This window comes from Condylura cristata, unplaced genomic scaffold (genome assembly GCF_000260355.1).
Source record: "Condylura cristata isolate star-nosed mole 26May11 unplaced genomic scaffold, ConCri1.0 scaffold00020, whole genome shotgun sequence".
In the NCBI taxonomy this organism is placed as follows: domain Eukaryota; kingdom Metazoa; phylum Chordata; class Mammalia; order Eulipotyphla; family Talpidae; genus Condylura; species Condylura cristata.
Genome location: NW_004567121.1, coordinates 5,401,814 through 5,427,489, shown reverse-complemented (window position 1 = coordinate 5,427,489; position 25,676 = coordinate 5,401,814). Strand labels below are relative to the sequence as shown.

At 38.0% G+C, this 25,676-nt stretch overlaps 1 protein-coding gene across 1 annotated transcript; it reads left to right on the top strand.

Moving 5' to 3' along the window:
* Nucleotide 1: 1 nt before the first annotated feature.
* RNF149 (ring finger protein 149) lies at nucleotides 2-24,504 on the top strand (the record flags this gene model as incomplete). The annotated part of the gene is made up of 8 exons (XM_004686014.2): nucleotides 2-404; nucleotides 10,050-10,300; nucleotides 11,155-11,223; nucleotides 13,972-14,054; nucleotides 16,294-16,390; nucleotides 20,029-20,227; nucleotides 20,835-22,942; nucleotides 24,003-24,504. Coding segments are annotated over 7 exons (1,146 nt in total), but the record flags the coding sequence as incomplete, so codon positions are not given.
* Nucleotides 24,505-25,676: the final 1,172 nt, after the last annotated feature.

Sequence of the window (25,676 nt, the reverse complement as noted above, 5' to 3'; positions counted from 1 at the left end):
CGCGCTGGCGCTGCTGGCGCTGGCCCTGTGCGCGCCCGGGGCCCGGGGCCGGGCGTTCGAGTGGTACGCCGCCGTGGTGAGTACCGAGTACGTGGACCGGCAGACCAACCAGACGGTGTGGAGCGTCTCAGAGAGCGGCCGGTTCGGCGACAGCTCGCCCAAGGAGAGAGCGCAGGGCCTCGTGGGCGTCCCGCTTGGGGCCGACCTGGAGGGCTGCGCGCCAGACACTCGCTTCCTCGTGCCCGCGCCCGGCGGCGGAGGCGCGCCCTGGGTCGCCCTAGTGGCGCGCGGGGGCTGCACCTTCAAGGATAAGGTGCTGGTGGCTGCGCGGAGGAACGCTTCGGCGGTGGTTCTCTACAACGAGGAGCGCCACGGGAACCTCACGGGACCCATGTCCCACGCGGGTGAGCCGGGCGGCGGAGCGCGGAGAGGTGGCGGCGGGGGGAGGGGGCGGCCGCTGCACCGCAGTCATGGCCGACAGCCTTCTGGTGCGCAGACTGGAGCCGGAGGGCCAGACCTGGCCTCTGGCTGTTCGAGCCTGTTAGGGAAACACCGAAATTGCTTGGTTGACCCCATACGGTGCTGTTAGCTGGGAGGCGAGTCAACCGACGAGGTTAGCTTTGCCGTTCATGTGAAGGAGCTGGCCGCTGGAGGACGAAAGGAATTAAAATTCATGGGAGGAAGGTTGTGATTATAGCCGGTAGAAAGTCTCTCGATTCTTAACCTCGGATCCCTTTTCATTCTACGTTTCCAGAGTCAGCTGTGGGTCGGAGTTGAAGCACTCTCCTGGCACACTCCATGACTATCTCCACATCTGTGCAGTGGTATCTTTGGGTGGGCACTCAGGTTTCTTCTCACAAAAATGTTTGAATATTCTGATGACTTTGAGTGAGAAAATCGGGGTTTAATTCAGAGTCAGAAAACCTGGATTTATGTCCATGTTTTCTCACTTACTAACAATGAGGCTAGATAATAATACTGGCTCTACTGCCATTGAGAGTGACTATCTTGAGTAAAATAGCAGTTTGAAAGTGCTTGCTGTGTGACCTTTCCTACAGACAGGTATTCCCCAGAGCAACAGGTTGCATCTTCTAGTAGTAATGCCAGTTTCTAAAAGTTCTATTTTGTTTTGCAAATATCCTCAGCATTGAATCGTGAGCACCATAGTATAGGCATACCACAGAGTAAACTGTATTTCTGCATAGTCACATAGAACTCATTATGAATTCACTGTGATTTAAATCTCGTTTTAAAAGTTTTTGCTGCTGCTAATCAGACATCCTTTTTCCTGTACCTTTGTTTTTCATTTTGGTTTCCCTAATGCGAGTTCAGGACCTAACAGTCAAATAAGGGTAGGGAAATGACTTTGCATTTAGTCATGTTAGCAGAAAGTAACAGAAATCAGTTGAGATGAGGAAATGGAGACTGTTAGAGTAACTCTTTCAAGAAGGATTATTGAGGTTCAGATTGCTAAGAAATGGACAGAAACTGTTGGGCAAGAGAGGGTAGTAAAACCAGTAGGAAAGGCCCTGCCTGGTGGCGCAGCGGGTTAAAGCACTGCACTAAGAAACTAAAGCCACCTCTGCATGAGTTCGATTCCCGCCTGCCCTGGAGGCGACCACATGGCGTGGCAGACCTCTCCTGACCTGCCCGCTGCTCCCCTCAGCAGTGTACTTCGTAGATCTGCCTGTTCTGCTCCCCACTCTGTCTCTGGTGAATCCTCTCACCCTCTGCATCTCTGGCCTGTACCCCAGTTGTGTACGAATGAATAAATAAATCTTTAAAAAAAAAAAAAAACAACCAGTAGGAAAAACACAGTTGAAATTGGATGAAAGTTACCTGGGTAATCCAGGATGGAGAAGAGGCCCCTGAACGAGTAAGGTCTTTCAGAAGCCAGAAGGGCTGGCTCCAGAATACTTATGGAGGGGTTGGTCTCAGTAGACTTGCAATTGAAAGGAAGTGGGGGTGAGGGGTAGGGGATGAAATGAGAGCAGATGTCCATGTGTTGGCATTATGCTAGGCACCCCCTTTGATGCAGTCATCTCAGTGCTACCAGATCTATGTAATGATCCCTGTATGCAAGCCATGTTGACACATGACTGTCATAAAAAGCCCTATTAGTATTCACATAATGTTCCAGATAATTATATCCATACTGTTTGCCAAATTTAATAGTTCTGTCAAAAGAGATTGGTACACCAGGATATACTCTACTACTTGTAGTCATTTTCCAGTGTGTACAAATCTTAATGTAGACTTTTCAATAGCAGGCTCATTTGCTTATAAGGTTCTAAATCTGCTTACTGCATTTTCTGATAATGACACATCTTTCCAGGATAACAGCACCATTCTAACCATGGTACAGCAGCCTTGCTTGTTTATTGAGCTAATTTATCCAGGCCCAGAAAACATCATTGATATTTTGTTTTAAATCCTCTTCTCATGAACTTCTGTTCCTATTAATGTTCATTTTAGCCTGTTTATCATGGAAATAATTCTGTTTGAGAGAAAAGACAAAAGCAACAGAGTTAGCAGTTTTTAAAAAATGTGTGAAGTATCCAGTGCATAAGCATGTGCTCAGTATTCTTTCTAAGTTGTTCACTTAGTCCCTCTGACAGCCTTCTAACTCCCTTAACTCTTGTTTTACTTTATAGGTGAGAAAACTGATACTCAGGGAATTTAAATGACTTGGTCTGAGATAACAAGGTGACCTCTGGTTAGGTTATTCTTTGTTATGAGTGGTGTTATTGTGTGTAGTATATATTTAAGCAGCATCCCAGGCCCTTCTACCCACTAACTTCCAATAGTATACCCCCAGTAGTGACACCCCAGAATGCCTCCAGATGTTGCCAAATTGCCCAGGAGTAAGAAGAGATGACAAAATCATCTGAATTAATTTGGTAGCAGCTGGACTAACAGATTAAACTGAAATAGCTGGAAACAACTCTGGTTAGACTGCTACACTGATTCAGGTGAGCTTATAGTGGTCACTTAGGAATGGAAAAGAATGAACCTCAGAATTTGACCTAGTTGAGTACAAGGGGACAAGTTATAGCGTGCCTTTTTTTTTTTTTTAAAGGTTTATTTATTTATGCATACAGAACTTGGGTACAGGCCAGAGGTTCAGGGGCAGTGAGAGGATTCACCAGAGACAGAATGGGGAACAGAACAGGTAGACTGTAGAAGTACACTGCTGAGGGGAGCAGCAAGCGGGTCAGGAGAGGTCTGCCTCCTCATGTGGAATCCCTCCAGGGCAGGCGGGGATCGAACTCACGCTGAAGTGGCTTAAGCTTCTTAGTGCTGTGTTTTAACCCACTGAGTCACCAGGGAGGGCACTATAGCGTGACTTTTAAGAATGGAATAGAATTAAGATATCAAAAGAGGAAACAGCTTTGACATATTTTAATTTGAAATGTTACACAGAACCTTCAAGTCAGTTCAGAATTTCAGTTCTTGTATTTTGTCAGAATGTGCCCAGAGCAGATAAAAATTGCTGATTAGTGGTTCTTATATTTCTGGGTAATGCCAGTGTTATACAAAATAGACAAAAGTGGATGTAAAATTGAATCTTAGCGGGCCCTCCCTCCCTGGTGCAACAGGTTGTTAGGACGCAGCACTGCAAGCTAGCTGTAGCCACTTCAGTGTGAGTTGGATCCCTGGCCTGGAGGCAGTCCACATGGCGTGACAGACTTCTCCTGGCCGCTTTGTCTATCTGCCTGTTCTGCTCCCCACTCTGTTTCTGGTGCATCCTCTCGCTGTCCCTTCGCCTCTGGCTGTACCCCATTTCTTTATGCATAAATAAATAATTTTAATAAGTAAGAATGAAACTTTAGCTGAAATCTCGTTGTGAAATTTTAGATATGGCACTTACATTCTGTCAGTAGTGGTTTAATGTGCTTTACACCACATTCCAGGGAAAGGTCCAGACAGGTGAGGGAGATTACAGAGACATATAAGGAGCTCCCAAACTTTTAAGATAGGTGTGCATTTTGTACTTGGTTATTGTCTTTCATGAGCAATAAATACTTGATTGTCTATTGTATACTACAAATGATTAAAAATTTAAACTTGAATTGAAAGTGCATTTGGGTTTTGAATAGAATGTTTTTGGGTGCTAGAGGTTGACACAGATGACACCTCTACCCATAGGGGGTGAAATCAAGTGGGTTAGTTCCCAGGAAGATTGAGCTTTGAAGGGCAAGTTAAGATGATGGACAAGGTGACTGGGTACATGCAGTGTGCAGTACTGGTGGGACTATAGAACATCCTGGAGGGCAGGAATGGCATTGCCAGAGACTGGGGGCTTGCTGTAAATGCATATGGAAGAATGGTAGAGTTCTCAATAAGACTGTTAGGTAGTATATAAAATAATTATAAAATATTTTTTAGCAAACTAAATTATCCAAAACATAATTTAAAATTCCAAGAAGATAATTGCCTTCATATTTGGTCCTCCTTACTTACCTTAGCTAACCATAAAAAATGTTTTGCGTAACAGCTTCAAATTTCTGCTAGTGTGCTGTTTCCTCTAGTGTGTGTTGCATCTAGTGTGCTGTTTCCTCTACAGAGAAGTCAAGAATATTCTCCTTTTGGGTCATTTCTGCTATAATAAGACAAACCAAAAAAAAAAAAAAAGCCAGTTTTTCAGATTGATCAATTCATACAGAGCCCTTTTATGGGCCATCATTGCCTGTTGTGGGGATGCAAAAAGTAATAAATAAGAACAAGTAACACTGGTCTAGTGGGGGAGAGAGGCCTATAAAGAAATTTACTAGGTCTGTAAAAAAAAAAGAGTATCTAAGAGGTGTTGACGCCTTGCAGACACAGAGGGGTGGGTGGTACTGGAAAATCTTAATATGAACTTGTGCTGAAACTTTGAGGATTTGACAGCGAATCTCCACATAGGGCACAGTGGGGAGGTGGACACAACATGGAAGTTAAGTTCATGGGATTTTTCTCGGTGAAACTTTAAAATATTTCAGTATTTCCTGCTGCCTGAATTGATTTTCCAAATTAAAAACCTAATCCCCTAAGTATTTCAGTACTTCTTATCTTTTTCAAAAGACTGTTGAAATCTACTTTAAATAGTTTCCTTTGTGAGGACTCTTTTAAGTATACATGCTTCAGAGTTTTGAAGCTGTTAACCAAGATAGAATTTCTCATTTGTTTTGTTGTTTGTGACAAAGTGCTAAGAGAAACACAGAAAAAAAAAATACAAGAACTGGGTACAGGCCAGAGGTGTGGGATGTGAGAGGATTCACCAGAGACAGAGTAGAGAACAGAACGGTTGGATTGACTGAAATTCACTCCTGGAGGGGAGCAGCAGGCGGGCCTGGAGAGGTCTGCTGTGCCATGTGGATCAGCTCTCTGGCGAGGTATGGAACTCATGCTGCAGTGGCTTTGGCTAGCTTCATAGTGCTGTGCTTTAACCTGTTGCACTACCAGGGAGGGCCTGGACCACAGAAATTTGAAAGAAAATGGAAGTGCAGTTTTATTTTTGATACAGAGAGATTTAGCATTGTAGATATTTGTAGATTTTGATACAAGTAGATTTTGATCATGTACTGTATACAAAGACGTCAAAATAATAAACTGTCTTTGAGAAGTTTTCTTGTGTAATGGTGAAGTGTATATATTCTTTTTGGGAGAAAGGGCATTGCCTTTTTTAGCTAACATGATTTAGCTAATATGATCGTAATGTTGAAAGACATAAGGAAAGAAAAAATTATAAGGATTTTTTTCTCCCTCGCTGTAAGCCTTTGAGTGCCTGTGTCTTCTGTGAAGAAATTCACACATTTAGTTAGGAAATAAACTGCTTTTTTTCTCATGTGCCAAGAGGCTTTATAGGATTAGCCCAAGGAAATAGTGAATCAGACAGTAAGGGGAAGATACCCTTAGTGTTGCATATGAAGTGACTGCAAGCTAAATGCATATTTACTCAACTGCCCTGCCTCCAGTTTATACCAAAAAAATGTCAGAGGGCAGCAAATCACAGGATCAAATGAGTTTTCATTCTTGATTTTGTTAATTCAAGATAGTTCCCAGAAGCAGTTTTGGTGCTACAACTATAGTATAGTTTTAGCCTTTAATCCAGACACAGTATTTTTAAAATGAGTTCTTCTAATTCAGTGAATTAAGATTAATATCCTAAGTAAAAATTTAGATTGATATTACAAATGTTTTCAGTTCAGGCTATCTTCCTAATCATTGTGTTAATAGCTGCACCTCACCCACCCCCTTAAAATGAGATGTTTAAGAACCTCTAATTTTATTTTATCTTCCATCTCTCATGAATTTGTTAACTTATTCAGCGAGTACTTATTAGGTGCCAGCATCTATGTAAAGCATTAGGTGTAAAGAAATAGATACCTTAACATACATTTTAGTCAGTAACCAAACTGGACCAGATACCATCCCAAATATGTTTTCATAATGGTCTCACAGCTTAGGAAGCCTCCTTTCCTTTGCTTAGTAAACTTTCCCTGCCTGTCAAGATGTGTAGCTCAAGAGGGAAAAGTTCCCTTCTATCCAAGACAAAAAATGTCACTTCATTTCTTTCACTCTTTGTCATTCTACTTTCTTACTAAATAAGTAACCATCCAAAATAGAAAAATGCTCATCCCTATTTTATAGCTGAAGAAATATTCCGAGAAGACCCAGATAATGAATGATGAGAGAGATTAAAAGAACCCAGTCTCTAAGACTCTGTCACCTCTACAACAAAGAAGGTCCTAAGCAAGGACACTAAACAGGAGCTGGGGTTTCCCAGGAGGTGTATGACTTTGAGCAGCTCTCGGGATTTCTCGGCCCTCTTCAGTAGATGAAATGCTGCCTCTTCTGCTTCAAGTGAGATGTAAATATGAAAACGTGCTTCACAGTTGTTTTTCCCTTAAATGACATACCTGAATAAGTATATTTAGGTATATGCATGCACACACACAGACACTGAGCTACATGTAGATAGTACCTGTATCTGTCTGTCTATGGATGATAGATCAGTCCCAGAAATTGTGTGTGGCTGTAAACTACAGCTTAAACACAGTTTTGCTTCTGTATAAAAGCTTTTAACTATAATGGGTACATGGGTTCATTATACTACAGTTTCTACTTTAGTGTGTGCTCAGCATTTTCTACAAAGGTTTATTAAAAAGATTTTCAAAAAGCACCATATGATTATAAGCAATACAACTATCTTAGTGGTTTTCTTTGCTTGTCTTTCTTAGCTATTAGATATTTTGTTTTTCTGAAGGCAGGAAATGCCTTACGCCTTAAATAGTGTCTCCTTAGTGGTGACTTGATAGATTGGGTGAGGGGGTGGGGGAAATACAGTTCTTGCTAGTGACCCTTAGAGGCCCAGGTCATAGGATTGGCTTCCACACAGGAGCCACCTTAGAAGGGTGCTCATCTGGTGTTTCAGTAACTAAATGCCTGTGGCTGAGAGCCACAGCAGACTTGCTATGGGTAAAATTTCTCTATGCAATAAGAGTGTTATAATGTGGTTTCTGTGTAATGCCAGAGAGCATTCTTTATGTGTATTTTTAAAATTGTTTTTGAATAGATAATACGTGCTCATGGTACAGAAATCTTACTGTGCCTGATTTCTCCCCTTAGTGATAGCCAGTGCTCCAGTCTTTAGAGTAGCTGTCCTGAAATACTCTCTGTTTTTATCACCATACCATATAGGTTTTTTTTTTTTTTTTGACACACAGTTTAATATGTTGTTTTTTTTTCCTTTTCTATTTTGAGTTCTTCAGTGCAGCAGTGCTAATAACACAGTTGCTCTCTGTCCACCATGTAATTTATGTAGCTGTTTTATTATTGGCATACAATTTGATTATGATAGCAAAACCTTAGAAAAAATATTGGCGATAAGTATCTTTAGAGATACTTGTTCATTTGTGTAGTATATCTTTTTAGTTAAATTCCTGGACCTGGGCCCTCCCTGGTGGCGCAGCGGGTTAAAGTACAGCACTGAGAATCTAAAGCTGCTTCCGCATGAGTTCGATTCCCGCCTGCCCCGGAGGAGACCACATGGCGTGGCAGACCTCTCCTGACCCGCCCGCTGCTCCCCTCAGCAGTGTACTTCGTTGATCTGCCTGTTCTGTTCCCCACTCTGTCTCTGGTGAAGCCTCTCACCGCCCGTGAGCCTCTGGCCTGTACCCCAGTTCTGTATGCACAAATAAATAAATCTTTAAAAAAAAAAATTCCTGGACCTGAATTAATGGGTCAAAGAGACTTGGGCATTTTTTAAAAACTTGACAGCCAGGCCCTCCCTGGTGGCGCAGCGGGTTAAAGTACTGCACTGAGAATCTAAAGCTGCTTCCGCATGAGTTCGATTCCCGCCTGCCCCGGAGGTGACCACATGGCGCGGCAGACCTCTCCTGACCCGCCCGCTGCTCCCCTCAGCAGTGTACTTCTGCCTGTCTGCTCCCACTCTGTCTCTGGTGAATCCTCTCACCCTCTGCATCTCTGGCCTGTACCCCAGTTCTGTATGCGCAAATAAATAAAAATCTTTAAAAAAAAAAAAAAAAAAAACTTGACAGCCAACTTTAGATTGTAATAATTCCTCCTCTTCCCCCCAGCAGTATGTAAGAGTGCAGGTTTGTGCTCACTCTCCCCAATATAGTGTTTTAAACTTTCTAATCTTTGCTAGTTTTACAGGTAAAATGTTTCCTGTATACCATGACTCCTCATAAGTGGAAAATCCCTTTGTTGGGAAATGATGGCTGAGGGGTATGGAGTTTTTTTTGGGGGTGGGGGGTGACTGTTACATGTCATAGAATTATATAATGGTAATGGCTTACACCATCTTTGTGATTATACCAAAAACCACTGAATTGTACACTAAGGGTGTTTCATGGCATGTGAGTTATAGCTCACTAAAACTACTCTTAGCTTAAGTAGCTTATTAACTTCATTTCCTTTGCTTTCCTGTTGCCCCCTCCAACTTTTTTTTTTTTTTTTTAGTAAGAAATTATTTTTAGTCTTTGCTATATTACCTGTATTTTTCCCAGTTGGCCATATGTACTTTTGATAAGTACTTTTGATTTTCTCATTAAAATTTTCCTATTTCTTGTTCTCTTTTTAACATGTTTAAACTTTGACTTAGTTGGAGTTTATATGGACAAAAGTTATAAGGAGGGCCTGTACCGCAGTTCTGTATGTATAAATAAATAAATAAATAAATAAATAAAAATTCTAGATATTTTGTGGGTGTTGCATTAACGTGGACAGATTTATAGAAATTGATTATTTTGCCTCTTCTATTCACTTTTTTTTTTGCCTTGTCAACTCCTGCTTTCAGAACAATGTTAGTTAAATACAGTGATCACAGCAGGAATTCTCAGATTGCCTCAGACAGGCGTGCTTTGGTTATTGTGTATTAATACTTGTCTTTTTTTTAAAGATTATTTATGCATACAAGAGCCTGGGGTATAGGCCAGAAGTTTGTAGAGAGGATTCACCAGCTTGTATATTGACTGAAATGCATTGCTGACGGGAGCAGCAGGACAAGGAGAGGTCTGCTGTGCCTTGTGGGTTAGCTTTCTGGCAGGGGATTGGACTCACGCCACGCCACTGAGACTAGTGATAGCTTGATGGCACTAAGACTTAATTCCTTGAGCTACCAAGCAGGCCCCTGTTTTAATACTCTGAAGTGAAATTGGCCTGTAGGGTTCTTTTGGTTTTTATTACCATATATATAGTCTCCTTAGGAATAATTTTAAAGCTCCTTCCTTGCCTTTTTTTAAAAAATCAATTCTGAAACAGTTTAAATTTAACAATTTAAATGTTACTTGTCCTGAAAAGTTCAGTGGTAAAAATCACCTGTGAAATTGAGCAGGGCTCTTACTTTTTGGGGTAGCAGGTCTTAGTGCTTTATTTTACTTCAGTAACTACTGTAATCATTTTCTTCTTTAGAGATCAGTTTTCTCTAAAGAAAAATACACATTTTACTAAAGTTTACAGATGTTTCTACATGGCCAAGCCATAATACTCATTTCTCTGTATCTTTCTTTGTGTTCTTTATATTGATTTCTTCTTTCCTACAGGAACAGGAAGTATAGTCGTCATTATGGTTAGCTACCCGAAAGGAAGAGAAATTTTGGATCTTGTGCAAAAAGGGATTCCAGTCAGAATGACCATAGGGGTTGGCACCCGTCACGTACAGGAGTTCATCAGTAGTCAGTCTGTGGTGTTTGTGGCCATTGCTTTCATCACCATGATGATCATCTCATTAGCCTGGCTAATATTTTACTATATACAGCGTTTCCTATATACTGGCTCTCAGTTTGGAAGTCAGGTAATGATGCATATCTCTTTTTAACTTTGCTTTTTAAAAGACAGTCTGTAAACATTTTCCATATATATATATATATATACACCCACACACACATATAATAGCTGAAGTTATATTGAACCATACTTTTAAATTTCATTTTCATTCATCATAATTAAGTATAATATTATTTTTTAAATATTTTAAAATTATATTAAATTTTTAATTTTGTGGGACATTAGATGCCTTTTAGTCAGGGTCACTCTTTGCATGTTTTGCTCCTATAGATCCCCTTTTGTCCTTTTATAGACATAAAGGAATGACAGAAAGGCAAGAGGGAAAAAACCTGGTTCTGTGTTTAAAAAAGAACTCTGGCCCCCAAGATGAGGAGCAGAATGGGAAGGCTTCCATATCATCAGAGTGGAGTGGTTTTCAAAGCTATTTATGTGCTGAGAGAACCATTTATGTAATAGCAAAGAGAAAGGCAGTTGAAGAGTCAGCCTTCAAAGGCAAACTTCACACTTACCTCTAATTGTCTTGAAAAGTCCAGCTTCCTGGCTTTTTTGTAAGTGGTAAATAATCATTTTGGGGCCATGGTCTCTCTGATAATAGAAAGTCTCTTTCCTTTTAGAGATGTTACTGCTTTAAACGAAAAATTTGGGTTTTTTTAAGACATGGAATTGAAAATAAGTATTCGTGCTCAAACAGCTCCATGTGGCTGTTCTATACATTGAAATTTAAGTGGTGACTTTTTAAAATGTGTTTTTATTATAGATTAACTTCCAATGATATTTTTACGAGCTTGTGTAGCTATGAATAAATAATGAATTTTTAATAGTGACTTAAAATTTTTAATGATAATATTTCTCCTACCTAAGAGCCATAGAAAAGAAACAAAGAAAGTTATTGGCCAGCTTCCACTTCATACTATAAAGCACGGAGAAAAGGTAATTTTGTTTGTTTGTTTGTTTAGACTAAAATATGCCTGTTTATGTAATCTTAAGTAGTGCCTTCCAGTCTGATAAAATCAGTGTTAATAAACATGTAGAGTTTGGCTGGGTTGAATTGTGCTAACTTATACATGTGTTCATTCTAAGTAAGGGTTGGCAGAAATAGTCAATTTTATATGTGAAAAGCCTCTGGACCTGCACTGTCTGGTAAGGTAACCATTAGTCATGTGTGGCTATATGAATTTAAATGAATTCAGTTAAACTTAGAACTCAGTGTATCAGTCACATTACTTATATTTCAAGTGCTCAGATACCACATTTGTGGTGCTACCATTCTAGAAAGCACAGACATGTCCATCATTCAAGTAAGTCTTAACCTGTTGGCCAGACACAGGTGACTCTTAAAGAAGCCATACAGCTTAGTTTATGCCATTCACCTTGATGAGTTAAATTTATATCTGTTAAGTCTAAAATTACATGTTCATCCTCTCTGATTCCCATAGTTACAGGGTTTAGAAAATGCTGGAATTTGTGAAAAGAAGAAAAATTGTTTTTAAAACTACTGTTTATAAAAAGAAACATTTTGACATGTCCAACCTGAGGCTTAAAAGGTCAGAATTATACCAGTTGTAAAACATTTTTGGAAAAGGAAAACCTCTGAATCTAGAATCTCAGGTTCTTACAGGTTAGATACCCTAAAAGAAAAATAGTTGAACTGTACTTACAGTACTGTCTGTTCCTCTGACCTACATGAAAGATTAAAACAGAAATAGCACTCACTAAAAACAGACATTTGACTTGTGACACTTTGCTGTTAGTAGTTTATGTGATATACTTTATACAGATACTCTTGGACTGGATTGTCGTGGCCATCCCTTCCTCAACACGTTTTCCATTGTAGTAACAATTAAGATGGAGTAGCTCAGAGAACTAGTCGGTTTCTTTCTGTGTGTATGTGTGTTTTGAACAGAAAAGGAAAAAAAGGAATTGCCATCTCGTTACTTAAGATTACTATCCGCTGTGCACATCAGTGGGTCACCAGGAGTGCGCAGGCTGCACCTGTGTTCCGTGTAGTGAGTCAGTCTCTGGAAACCTGTCTTCCATTCTCCAGAGCAGAAATCCCAATTCTTACATGTGAGAAGCCATAGATTCATGTTTAATTTACTAAACTGAGAACTTACAACTTAATTGATATTTCCTTTATCAATTACAGAACACTTAAAAATTTGCTCTTATGGACTTTTTATGAGTTGTGTGATAATAGTTAAAAAGAGGATCTGTAAATGTTCCATGAGGTGTATACACATGTTCAAATATATGTAGATTTTCTGGTGATTGATTCTATTTTAAACTTGTATAGAAAAATGTTATTTTTCCCCACTTTCTCAAATTTGCATCTTGCCTGGTTCAGGAGACTGCTTGTTTGCTAATTTAATTTCTCTGGTGGACTTGTTTACAGTAACATAGAAGATTGCAAACCACTAGAGACTTTAAAATTTTGTCATTCCTGCATGGCATATGATAAATACCTGATAATATTTGTCTCTGTTACAACATATAATTTTAAATGTTCTTATAAAGTTTTGATAGCAGTATATGCATATAAAATCACCATTTACTGCTTATTAACAAATGATACACATGGCTAAATATAATTTCAAACCATCTGTTAGCTGTGTTCCATAAAATTAACTTGCTCAAGTCTTGGGCACATGCAGACATTGATTGATAACCCCTGCCTCCGCATCCCAGACTTCTGGAAAACAGTGTCTTGAATTGGCCTGTGTTGGGCCAGGTGATCACTGTGACCCCTGCTTTGGTTGATAGATGAGGCCCCATGGTTAGGTCCAGGGTTACCCATGGAAATGGGGTGAGGGCCAACATCACCCAAAGTTGTTGGGTGATGTTCTACTTCACATTCTGAGAAGTAGAATTTTTTTTTACAAGACTGCTTCCTCTCCAGCAGCTTTTTTTTTTTTTTACATTTGTTAACCTGATAGATGAAAATGTTAACTTATTTCAGTTTTTAATTCTTTTATCACTGGTAAGGTGATTATTTTCAACATTTAGCCATTTGTATTTTCACATATTTAGTTGTAACTATTCTTTCAGCAAATTCTAATGAAATTGCCCTTGTTTTTGAGGATTCCAAGAAACAAGTATTTTGTAAAATATTCATCCTCTTCCTAAGTTTTATATTTACAACTTATTTTTTAGGAGTGAAATAGGCATTTGCATACCTACAGCCCTTAAAATATGAGCACTTAAAAAAACACTAGTGCTTAAATACTACTTATATGTGATTAGGTAAACAATGGAATTTTTTCCTTTTCAGTCAGATATTTGGAGTTTATATCACATTTATCAAATTATAATCATTAAGGACTTTGCTGAATTTACTATGTAGAATAAAATAAAATTTAAATGGTAGTATGGATTATTTAAATTTAAACAAATAGTGTTTGTTTTAAACAAATACATTAAAATTTAACTAGTATGTATTATTCAAAATTTTTTAAAATTTAAATCACTTAAATTTTATTCCTACTGATAAAACTATCAGCTGTGTTCTTTAAATGACCTCTAAGTAGTGGTAAAAGTAAATACTTGTAGAAATAATCTGTGTTTATTTCAGATTATACCAGTGCCAAAAGGAATTCACTGCTTACCCAGAATGTAGTGAGTTTTACTGAGAATAAAGTGTATAATATAGATGTTAAAAATTCCTTCCTCTTGTTTTTACAGGGAATCGATGTTGACGTTGAAAATTGTGCAGTGTGTATTGAAAATTTTAAAGTAAAGGATGTTATCAGAATTCTCCCATGCAAGTACGTTTTCTTTTTAACTCCTGCGATGTTAAAAATTACTTGAAAGCTTTCTTAGAAGTATTGTTTCCCTTTTTACATGAAAATCTTGCTATCGTGATATTTTAGTGAGTATTGAGTATCTTAGAAAAGAAACCTCGGCTGTTTTAAGTTTGCCTGTATTGTATTACTTTAAAATTGCTTTGCTTAAGAGACTTAGGTGACCATTAAGGTCACCTTATATATCTTTGACACAGATTGACTTCTGTCTTATAAGCAAGGCTTCTTTGCGATCTTGGGAATAACCTTATTATACTTTTGGCGAAGCTATTATACTTTTGGCGAAGCAACAGGTATGAGGTGAAGGATGCAGGGAGAGGGTAAAAAGTGGGTCACAAAATGGCAGTAGTTTACTGTTAATAACATGTTGGATTTAGTTCTTTTGGGTATTGTGTAAAATAAATATTTCTCCTTTTACTCTGGGTACAGAGAACTTTTTAAAATATTTTTCTTAGGAACAAGAAATTGTGATTTCCTATTTATTTTTAAAAGATTTATTTTATTATGTATGCATACACGAGCTGGGGTATAAGCCAGCAGTGTGGAGGGAGGGTAAGAGGATTCACCAGAAACAGAGTGAGGAGCAGAACAGGTGTGTTGGCTGAAATACACTGCTGAGATGAGCAGTGAATGAGACAGGAGAGGTCTGCCTCACCATATGGGTCACCTCCCTGGCAGGCTAGGGACTAAACTTGGGTGGAGTGGCTGGTGATTGCTTCATGGTGCTGAGACTTACCCCCTTGCGCCACCAGGGAGGGCCCCCAATTTCTTTTTTTAATAATGGCTTATTTGATAAGTTTTTCCAAGAATTGCTGTTTAGCAGAAGGGTGTACAAATTTCTATGTCTTAAGTTGATCAATTTCAGTGATATTTCACACCTATTAAAAGTTAATGTGTAGTTATGTTTATTTTAAAGTACTTTAATGTACAGTAGATTAACTTCTCAGTAGCTCTGTGGAGAAAATAAATAAATGACTCAGGGTAACAAGATATTTTCTTGAGTTAAGATTACTATAGGCATTTATGTGGGATTGCTATGGTGGGTACTTAATAAATCAGGTCACTGTAGGTTGAGAATTATTAAATAAGAATTTTTATCCCAGACTAGTTGAAGGCAAATCTTAATGATTTAAAATAGCTACGTAAGATGCTGCACAAGTGAGCCTCTGAAGCAGTCTCCCTGTATAGCACCAGCCATGTCTTGATAGCTTTTGTCCTTGACCCTCACAAGCAGACATGCTGTGTACACACATTTCCTCCTGTTACCCTCCTCCCCATTTCCCCATGCACTTATTTAACAAGTTTTTTAAAAAGTCAACATGTTTCTTTTGTGTTTCTGTGAAAATTACTTCTTTGGGTCAGTTGGTTTCAGTTTGAGGATGGAATCAAAAGATAAGCTGAAGTAGACTACGTGTGGTTAGGTGCTGTTATTAGCTGCACTAGCAGATTTCTACTTGAAGTAAAGGCCTTCAAACAACACCAAAAATAGTGAACAACTGTCCCTGATGTGGGGGTAAGCATATGACATGTTTGCTGTTCAGAACAGCCTTAACCAAGAGGTTAAGCAGCTCCTTGAATGTCGCAGCACCACGTCATGAGCCTGTAACTCAGACTGTTCATTTCTGATCTTCATGCATTGGAAACATAGATTTATCACAAGAGGAAAAGTTGACAGATAGGTAAAGAAGAAAACACATACGGGATCGTTCTTTTTTTTTTGATTCTGATAGTGATCAATTTTATTCTAGAAAAATGTAGTATGTGCAAAAATAAGTAAATAGAAAATGTGTTTTTAAACCCAGAGCTCAAGATGATCTGTTAAATTGTTTGTTCTGCTTACATTTGAATAGTTTTATGAATTTATGTAAGACTATGAATTTAGGATTAGCTATTTCTGTTACTGGTTTGTTTACTTATGCCACATTTATTCCCAGGAGGCCTTCAAGTCACTTACAAAGGCACATACAAATAAAACCTAGCATGAGGTGACAATAAACCATGCTATTTTTATGAAGAGAAAATTCTTTACCAGTGCTAGATTCTGTTTACTATAGAAAATAAAATAAATATTACTTAGGGTAAGTGAATAGACTAGGATGTTGGTTTGACATAAGTTAACTTATAATGAGAGGATGCGTGTGTTATTTCCTTTATAAGAATAAACATTTACTTTAAGACATTAACACATACTTAATTTTTTTAGGCATATTTTTCATAGAATATGCATTGACCCTTGGCTTTTGGATCACCGCACGTGTCCAATGTGTAAACTTGATGTCATCAAAGCCCTGGGATATTGGGTTTGTTACATTTTTGTTTATATTCAATCTCTGCCCCGGTTCTTCCTGAGTGATTCAATTATATTACTGGCCAGAGGCAAGAGGAATGAACTCAATATTCCTCTAGCATCCATGTGGTTCTCTGAAGAAGTGTGCCTCTTTTAAAAAATTAAGACATTCTTAAAACTTAAGTTGTGAGTATAGAATAACATACTAGATATTTTCCCACAGTTTGTAATTATGCAGAGCAATATATTCTGGTGCACTACACTGTAGAATGTATATATACTAGTCAGTTTTGTACAATCAAAACTAAAATGTTTGAAATGAGCGTCATACATTTTGACTCAAGGTGCACATTTTATATGTGAGGAAACTGAAGCCAACATTCTTGACACCACCTCTCCCAATTCCTGGCCTTCAAAATCAAATACTGCTGGAAAAATTGTCCTGCATTGAATCTGTTTTGTCAGTTTGTGATTACTTAATATGGCCATAGAACCTTCTCAGAAAACAGACAAAAGGCAAAGTAAGAGAGAACATGGTTATACTAGCTACATGTTAAATGCCCGCATACACCATCCCATTTAATTCTCCCAACCATTGAGGTAAGTGCCATTACTATTCCTGTTTTACTAACTAGAAACTGAGCTTAGGGAAGCTAAGTAACTCACCTAGTCACACACAGTTAATGGGGCATTGGTTTTCAAAAACAGGTTTGTTTAATTCCAGGGTGCAAGCTATTTAACTCTCCTGTCCAAAGTTGGGAACAGAGAGAGGGGGAAAACCTAGATATTTTAGATTGTTATATTTTTTGTTTTGTGTGTGTGTGTCTTCATATACTGTATTAATGCCCTCAACTATTCTTGATTAAGTAGTAAACTATTTTGAGATAAAAAAAACTCTGAAAAACATAATTTGAATACCAAATGTATTACTTTTTATTAAACCTAGTTTTTTTGATAAAGTTTAGCAATTACAAAGAAGTGTTTTTAAGATAATCATTTTATACAGTTTGAAGCTACAATAGCCCTTAAGGCCTCATCTGTGTCCCTTCATCTTCTAGCTCAGGATGTCTTCAAAAGACAGTTGAGAGACCACTGCTTTCACTACTGCAATTTCAGGGAGTTACACTTTTCAGGCCTGAGTTCCTGAATACCATCCCTGTAGGCACACAGGGAGTAAGGTCAGCATTCAAGACTGCCTTACTAAAACCTCATCCACTCTGATATCTTGACAATTTCTGTGTATCTAGTCCTTGTTTCTAATAATGGTAGCACTCTTCAGCCTGGCATAATATGCTTTCCTAATAACCTGGCACACCTGCTCTCGGCTCCAGCAAGAGACAAGATGAACCTCATTTTAAAAGTTGGAGTCAGGGACAGTATTTTAAACAGTAGGGTTCAGAGAACTGAATAGATGGTTTCCTTGGCAAAGTTTTCCATCTTCTTCTTTCTCTAAATAAAGTTTTCCTTCATTTAGAATTTTTTCCACTAGTCGATAATTTTATTTTAAGGTTTATTTATTTATTTATGCGTACAGAACTGGGGTATAGACCAGAGGTGCAGAGGGTGAGAGAATTCACCAGAGACAGTGTGGGGAGCAGAACAGGTAGAGTGATGAAGTACACTGCTGAGGGGAGCACCGGGGCGAGACAGGAAAGGTCCGCTGAGCCATGCATATCCCCTCCGGATCTGGGGATTGAACCTGCTCTGATGCGGCTGCCACTAACTTGCAGTGCTGCTCTTTAACCCATTGTGACACCAGGAGGACCTGCTTTTCATTTCTAAAAATTTGAATAAAAGGAATTTCAGTGACTTAGCATTGAGACTTTAATCCTCAAAAGTTTTATGGTTGGATATATAATATGTATTAAAAAATGAAGATATTTCATTTTACATGAAGTTGGATTGCTTTCTTAGAATAAAATTTTAGAAAGCTAGAGTGTATATCTCCAGAAAGTAGTTTCATTTTGAAGAACTGTAACCTATAGCTTCTGTAAACTATAGGTTTCTGTAAACCTATAGTTGATTTACCTATAGTAAATCAAAATAAGAAATTGTCTTGCCCCCATAATTTTTTTTTTTAAGATTTTGAAAAGTATGTCACTTTCTTCAGATTCATCGGCCCTACTACAAGGATTTTTATGAATTAAAAAATCCTTATTTTTATTGACTGGTAACTATTTCTCATTTCCAAGAAAATGACCACAACGACGAACTGCCATAGGCCTTTACATTTGCAGCTCAAACCACTTAGGTGGGTCATTTGTTGCTTCATTCATTCAACAAGCATTTGTCAAAGGAATACTATCTAAGGTGCTGGATCTAAACTTGGCTCTGGGAAGACAAATAAGAGAGCCCCTCCATTTTGGGGATTCCACTTTATTGACATTATAGTATACAGAGGAAGGAGCAGTGTACCAGATGGGAAGATAAAGGGGCTGCATTTTTACACAGGGGGTATCTGAGCTGGATGTTTAAGGGATTTGTTTGATTGATCTGTGTATTATAGGTTATTGACATATCCATGGTGTGAATGTGGGGTCTCAGACTGGACAATGGTTCAGTCTGTCAGGTATTTATTTAAATACCTGGGAAAACAGATTAAGATAGCTGAGCAGGAGCTTGGATGGTAAGGCAACATATGTAATTTGTTGCTTAGTGTCAATAGTGTTCTGGAGGTGTTTAGTTACCAAGAGAAAACGTACCACCTGGTATTTGAGAAGGGGCAAGGACTTGTAGAACTCTGGAGCAACAATACTGTTGGCCTTGAGAGCCCAGAGTGGGGAGGGGATGACTATACAGTGTTTTCACTTGAAATAGTTGACAGGCCAAGCCAGGGCTCCCCTGGTTTTAAAAAAGGTTACTAGATAGCCCCCACTTTCACTGTCTTCCACAAACTGACAGCTGGATAGACGATTCTACAAGGAAGGAGCCAAAATTGACAATTTTAAATAAGATTTTTATTTATTCATACAGAACTAGGGTACAGGCCAGATGCTCAGGGGCAGTGGGAGGATTCACCAGAGACAGAGTGGGTAGCAAAACAGACAGATGGATGAAGTACACTGCTGAAGGGAGCAGTGGGGCGAGACAGGAAGGGTCTGCTGCACCATGTGGATCACTTCCAGGGCAGGGATGGAACTTGGCACTGAAAGCGGCTGTGGCTCACTTGCAATGCTGTGCTTTAACCTGCTGCGCCATCAGGGAGGGCTCCCAAATTGACAATTTTTAAGTGAATCAAATAGAATCTAAACCCTGTGTCCTTGGGTGGTTCAGAATCCTTGCTTATCTCTAAAACTCCAGTGTCACAGTAAGACAGCCTGAGGCAGTAAGTCCAGCTCATGTCCAGGGCCTTAAGTAACCAGGAGGTAGCCTCTGTTCAAGGCAGGAAAGTGCATTTGTAACAAAGCTTCACTTTCTGTTAATAGTTTAAAAGGTGGTAATGCTTGTATCAAGGGGAAATGGTTTTTAAAATAAAGGCTTAAGTCCTGGAAGACTGCTTTTTGAAAAGTAATTTATTTCTCTGATCCTGAAGAAGACATTGATAAACTTTTTGCCATATTCTGTGTATAAAAGTAAATAGTTCATGTGACTTATCAGCAAAAATTGTTACTTAGAAAAGACTTTGTTGTTGTTGTTGTTCTGCTTCTCAAGCTAGAGCTTGAGGATGGGCCTGAGATCCCCGCTCCAGATCCTACGCCAGGAAGTGTTTTGGCTGCTAATTTGAATATTATTGTACAAGAGGAGGACAGAAGTGATGTGACCAACTTACCATCATCTTCCACTAGTGAGTCTGTGCCACAGTGTGATGCCAGTTTTAAGGAAGATGCAGGTGAAAACACAGCCTTACTAGGTAAAGAGCTTGCAGTTTATAAAACAAAGTGGTGTTATCAGTAGTCAAAAGAAACTTAAGTACATAAAATGTGGAAAAACATAAAAGGAAAGTGGAAACCACAGACCTGCACTAGAAAACCATGTTATTGATAACATTTTGATAAAAGATTCTTCAGATGTTTTGCTGTTATTTGTATGCTGCTAATAATCTAATTTTTTTCTTAGGACATAAAACTATCAGTAGGTAAACATGATTTTGTATAGCTGCATAGAACTACATTCTGGGTTCAAGTAATTTCTTTAAACCTTACCCTATGGATAGACTTTATTATCAGTAAGAGACTATAACTATATAAATAATACCTCCAACTCAAACTATGTTTTGTAGCACCATGAAGATCAGCTTAATGTTGGTAAAGTTACTACTAGAAAAACCGCTCATTGTGAGGGAGGTATTTATTTTTTGTTGACTGTTCCTCTAGATTGGGTTGCCATTTATAAATGTCATTTTTTTTTAATCTGTAATTTGTTTCTTGATTACAGTCTCTAAATGAGTACAGTGTTTGTGTAGCTGAAGTTCAGAATATGCCAACTGACTTAACTCTGACTTTGTTGCTTTGTTGTAGAAACAGGCAGGCGAGACCTTCAGCATGGAGGACCATTGTCCTAGCGTACGTCCCATGGATGCATTAGGCAGAACTTTGGCTTGAAATAAAGGATGTTTTAACTTTTTTTTATTTTTACTTTAGCACATGGCTTGTATATTTGAAAATAATGTACATTCTTTTATCTTCCGGATTCTGATTTGATATACAAAAGTCTAAGATATTTTATTCTTACAAAGACTGATTGGTTTTCATATATTTACCTACTAAAGTATATCATTTACAATGAACAATCATTTAGTTTATCACAGAGACCACTAGGGAGGCGTCCTAGTCTCAAGGGGAGGTGATGTTTCTCAGTGTTAGGATAGTGTCTGTGCTACTGTGGAAACAAATTAACTCTGTTTCTACAGAGTAGTTATAAACTAAAAACACTTAAGACTAGTTGAAATGGAGTTTTGGAATTAAATTTAGTAATCAGTCATATGAGTTTTCTCTAGAGGAAAAACTATTTTAGAACGTAATGCTTGTAAATGACATGAAAGAAATGTATAGCTTTCTTGCACTTCTGTGTTAAATATGTTGGTTTCAAAACCTGAGGATATTTTGCATTGTTTTCTGTTTGGAATTAGGAAAACACTAGATGTCTTTAGGATTTGCATTTTCCCCTGTTTAACTTCTTGATGGGGAGTGAAAATTGTTTGATTTTTTTCTACAAATGAAAAACCAAGATTCTGTATTGCACATGAGCATTAAGTTCTTCATTGCCTTGTAAAGGAACCCATATAGGCGTCCTATGACTTTGGGTAAATGATGAATATATATGGTACTAAGTATACGTTACCCTTTACAATTAAAAGGCAATGAAGACTTTGATTTTTATTGTAGCAAAAATAATTTTAAAACAGGCTTAATTCTACTCATTTCTTTTTCTTATTTTTAGGTTAAAGAAGCAGGCTAATGTAAAGCTTTTGGAGATGGCTCTGTTTTGTAAAGTAACTATATAGGTAAACATACATATACCCTCTCAACCTCTGAGAGGTAAAAGTCAAGAATGAGGGAAGAGTTATTAAAAACTCAAAATTGTAGTCTTTGGTTGCTTCTACACTAGTTATTGTCTACATTCTTTATTTTGTGAATTTAAAAAAATGAGAAAATATATAATTTAAAGTATAATCAAATATAAGATAGAAAAGTTTAGTGCTTTTTTTTTCAAGCTATTTAACACAGTTTGATTCTAGCTACTCATAGTGAAATGCTTGTTGAGTAAATTTACTTAAATTGCATATCTGGAGTCAACGTGAGGAGCTGTTGAATAGAAAATGACGTGCTTGGGACACTAGACAAGCAACCTCAAAAGTGTAGGTTCTCATGGTGGCCATTATCTTTGAAATCTTTTTTTTTGTGGTTCATGGCATTTAGGAAGCCGTGCCCTTAATTCTATTTGGCCTGTGTGTTTTAAGAAGCATATTAGGGAGAAATGCTGAACTTGATCATTCTTCTTGGTAGCCAGTGAAGCTGACTTTTAAAAAGAGTACCATGACAGAGCAAGGTAAATTGGTTTTGATAGTTATAAAAGTCATTTCTTTATCAGCAGCTGTCATATAGCTTTTCTTATTTCAAAAGTTTGAACACTTAATTATATATAGCAGACTGGAAGAATTGTAGTCTCATCTCTAGAAACACAAGTTTTTAATAGAAAAAGAATCTAGCAATAGTAGAAAACACTTCAATTATCAAAAGGGAAAGTTTCCTTTAGTAGAAAATGTTTCTTAGATGGAAATAAACATGATAAAGAATGGTCCTATGTACCACATTTTTTTCTGAAACAGAGTTGATAAGATGCTACAAATATGGCAAATGTAAATGAAAAGCAGAGATTTAAGAGATGTCCTGTTTATGGTGTAATCGTTTTCCGTCAAGTAGTTCTCATAAAAATCATTGTTTCACCTATGTAGAAAAACTCTTTTTTAACTATGAAAGTCACATGCAGCATGTCAATGAGATGGTGTGTCCCAGAATGTCAAGTGCTCTCGTCCACTGCCTGCCTGTGTGCTGCTTCTGGGCTTTTCATCAGAAAACTTCAAAGACCTGGATTAGAGGTGGAGAAACACGGCACCTCTTGGCAGGTAATTTCTTGCACACTGTCTTGTTAGGGATGGATCATAATTACACAAAATATTTTCTGAAAGGTTGCTCCTTGTTACTGAGGAATGATGACAATAAAAGGCCGAATTGCAGTGTCTCCATCAACAGTTTGCTCTCTTTGTGGGCGCACGATGACAAAACCTCCTGAAGCGAACCACTGGTCTGACCTCAGTAACATCAGCACTGAAGCTTCATGCCTTAGGCAAGTTTTCCAAGGCATTACCAGAGAGACTATAAATATTTTTTAGAATGCTCAGTGAAAGTTGGTCAATATTAGGGGTTAAGATATATTTGCTGAATACTGCTATCATTAAAAACTACTTGTAGGCCTTAAAGATAGAATACCCAGTGTAACCAAATCCTCCAGTGAAAGAGCTTAGTTTGGTAATTCTAATTTGAGCATGTTTAAGGTACTGTGTTCGCTGAGACTAAGATTAAATCAGTATGTGTGGATTATAACGAGAATTTGAAGTGTACGTCTTAGTTAAAAGCAGTTTCTTCTGGCTATGTTAATCCCACTTTGCAATTTACATAGCTCTGCATGTTGGTTTGAATCAAAGCTAGTCTTGTGTATGTTGTTTCCGTAATGCAACATCTAATTAAGAAATCCACCTACGCCTTTCCCAGTAATAAGGTTGAAAAATAAGCATTTCATTTGCACAAATACTGAAAATAGGAAAGTGAAATTTTTGCATTTTATCTTGTACTTGAAGATTTAAACAAAAAGTTGTGAAATGAACAAAGTGTTTGCATTGCATTCAGTTAGAATTAAGAATAAAGCCTGTTCTTTTTGATGAGTTGCAGACAATATAATAAAAGCCAATGAGAAACTTGGAAACACCAGTATAAAACAGTGCCAATGCTACTTAAAATTATGTGAAAATGCGTATGTACTCTGTAAGAATAAAGGGAGTAAATTAGCCAATTGTTTAAATGAATAGTCAGAATTATTTGCAATATTTCAGAATCCAAAAAACTGATTTTGAAGTAATTCCTTTCTTCCTTAGTGTGTTACTTATAGTGCTGTTTTCTTTTTAACAGGTAATATGAAGATACTAAAGGTAGAAACTGGAGCTAAAAATATTCAGAGAATTCAAGATGTGATTTTTTTTAACATGATAAATTGATGCCATCTGATTAGTTATAAGTTGATTACAGTTATGAATCCAGGACAAGTTTCTTTTGCTGCATGTAGACTGTCATCTTTTAAACATGCTTAATGAAGTACCTTTTACTGGTGTCATAAATGTAAATCTTGACTCAGGTTTTTATTTATAAAATGTTCTAATTATGACAACTATTTTTCTAACGCAGTAAATCTATGATAGTATCATTAACTGTCAAATAAACTCAGGAGGCAGTTACTGTCACTCTCACTTTACAAGTGAGAAAACAGACCTGTACAAGAGCTAGTGCCTTGCTCAAAAGCAGCTAAGCACAGCTTTGCAGCTAACAGTTCAGGTGTGAGCTAGGTTGCTTAAGTTAATGTAACTTCTACTTTTGTGTTGGTTTATCTAAAATAAATTTTAAGACCTTTCAAGTAAATGCCAATGTAGTTTTCAAATGATACTTGACTCTTTATTCAATTTTTAAGTTTGCGAATTTCTCTAATTGTAGCCCCTTATTAGTATTTTTTTCAGCCTTCCATGGACTCAGACAGCGTTTGAGTCACCTGACACTGACTGATATTCCCAGTTTCAGTTAAATTGCCTTATTTCAGCTCTTCAACTGTCCATGGGTGTGTCTTTTTCAGTTTACATTTTCCCATTTATGTTTGCTGTTTAAAATGGCCCGCTTGCAACATGCCTAAGTCCTGTGTCCTAGGTAAAAAAAGATTGCTGTGAGGCATCTTCCGAAAGCGTTCAGTAAGCACCAGTCAAGCAATAGTTACAGATTTATCAGAGAATCAGTAGGCCCTAAAACATAAGATTAGGCTGCTTCCAGCAGTGGCAAAAACTGTCATTTCAAAAAGTATTTTGACTAGAAAACGTCTTTCCCCAAAGCTAATAGGCAGAAGAGTTGGTGCCCACTTTCAGGGTAAGGGAAATCAGGGGTTGTGTCATTATTTGAAGTGTGTGCAGGCACTCCTGCTGTGTTACACAGGCTTGGGACCTTTTTTTTTTATGCATACGAGTTGGGGTGTAGGCCAGAGGTTGGGGGGATGTGGGAAGCTGGCTGTGAGATTATTCACCACAGTGAATAAAACAGGAACATAACAGGAAGGACTGACTGAAACACACTGCTGAGGGGACAGAGAGGTCTGCTGACCATGTGGATTAGCTCCCTGGCCAGGGGATTGAATTTATGCTGCAGTAGCTGGCAATAGCTTCATAGTGCTGAGACTTAACTCCTTTTGCCAACAAGGAGGCCCTGGGCCCTTTTTCTTTTAAGCGAATAGATTTATAAAATGTTCACTTTCATTAAGATTGAAAACTTGTAAATCTAGTAGTACTATTTTCCCACTATTAGAAGACTGGAAATTGTACTTATCTAAAAAACCATTGTTTAACTTCTGCTAGGAATTGGATCAGAAGGTAGTTATGAAGTTCAAGTTAAAAAAAGGGGAGAGAACAGTTTATAAAAAAGAACTTTATTGTAAGGCACTGTTGACAAAGTTAAATGTGGGGGTAAGAGCCCACCCTTTGCCATCTTGCTCTTGTTTCCAGAACAGGCCATGTGCCCCAGCATGGGCAGGAGGGTATACAGATCCCACTC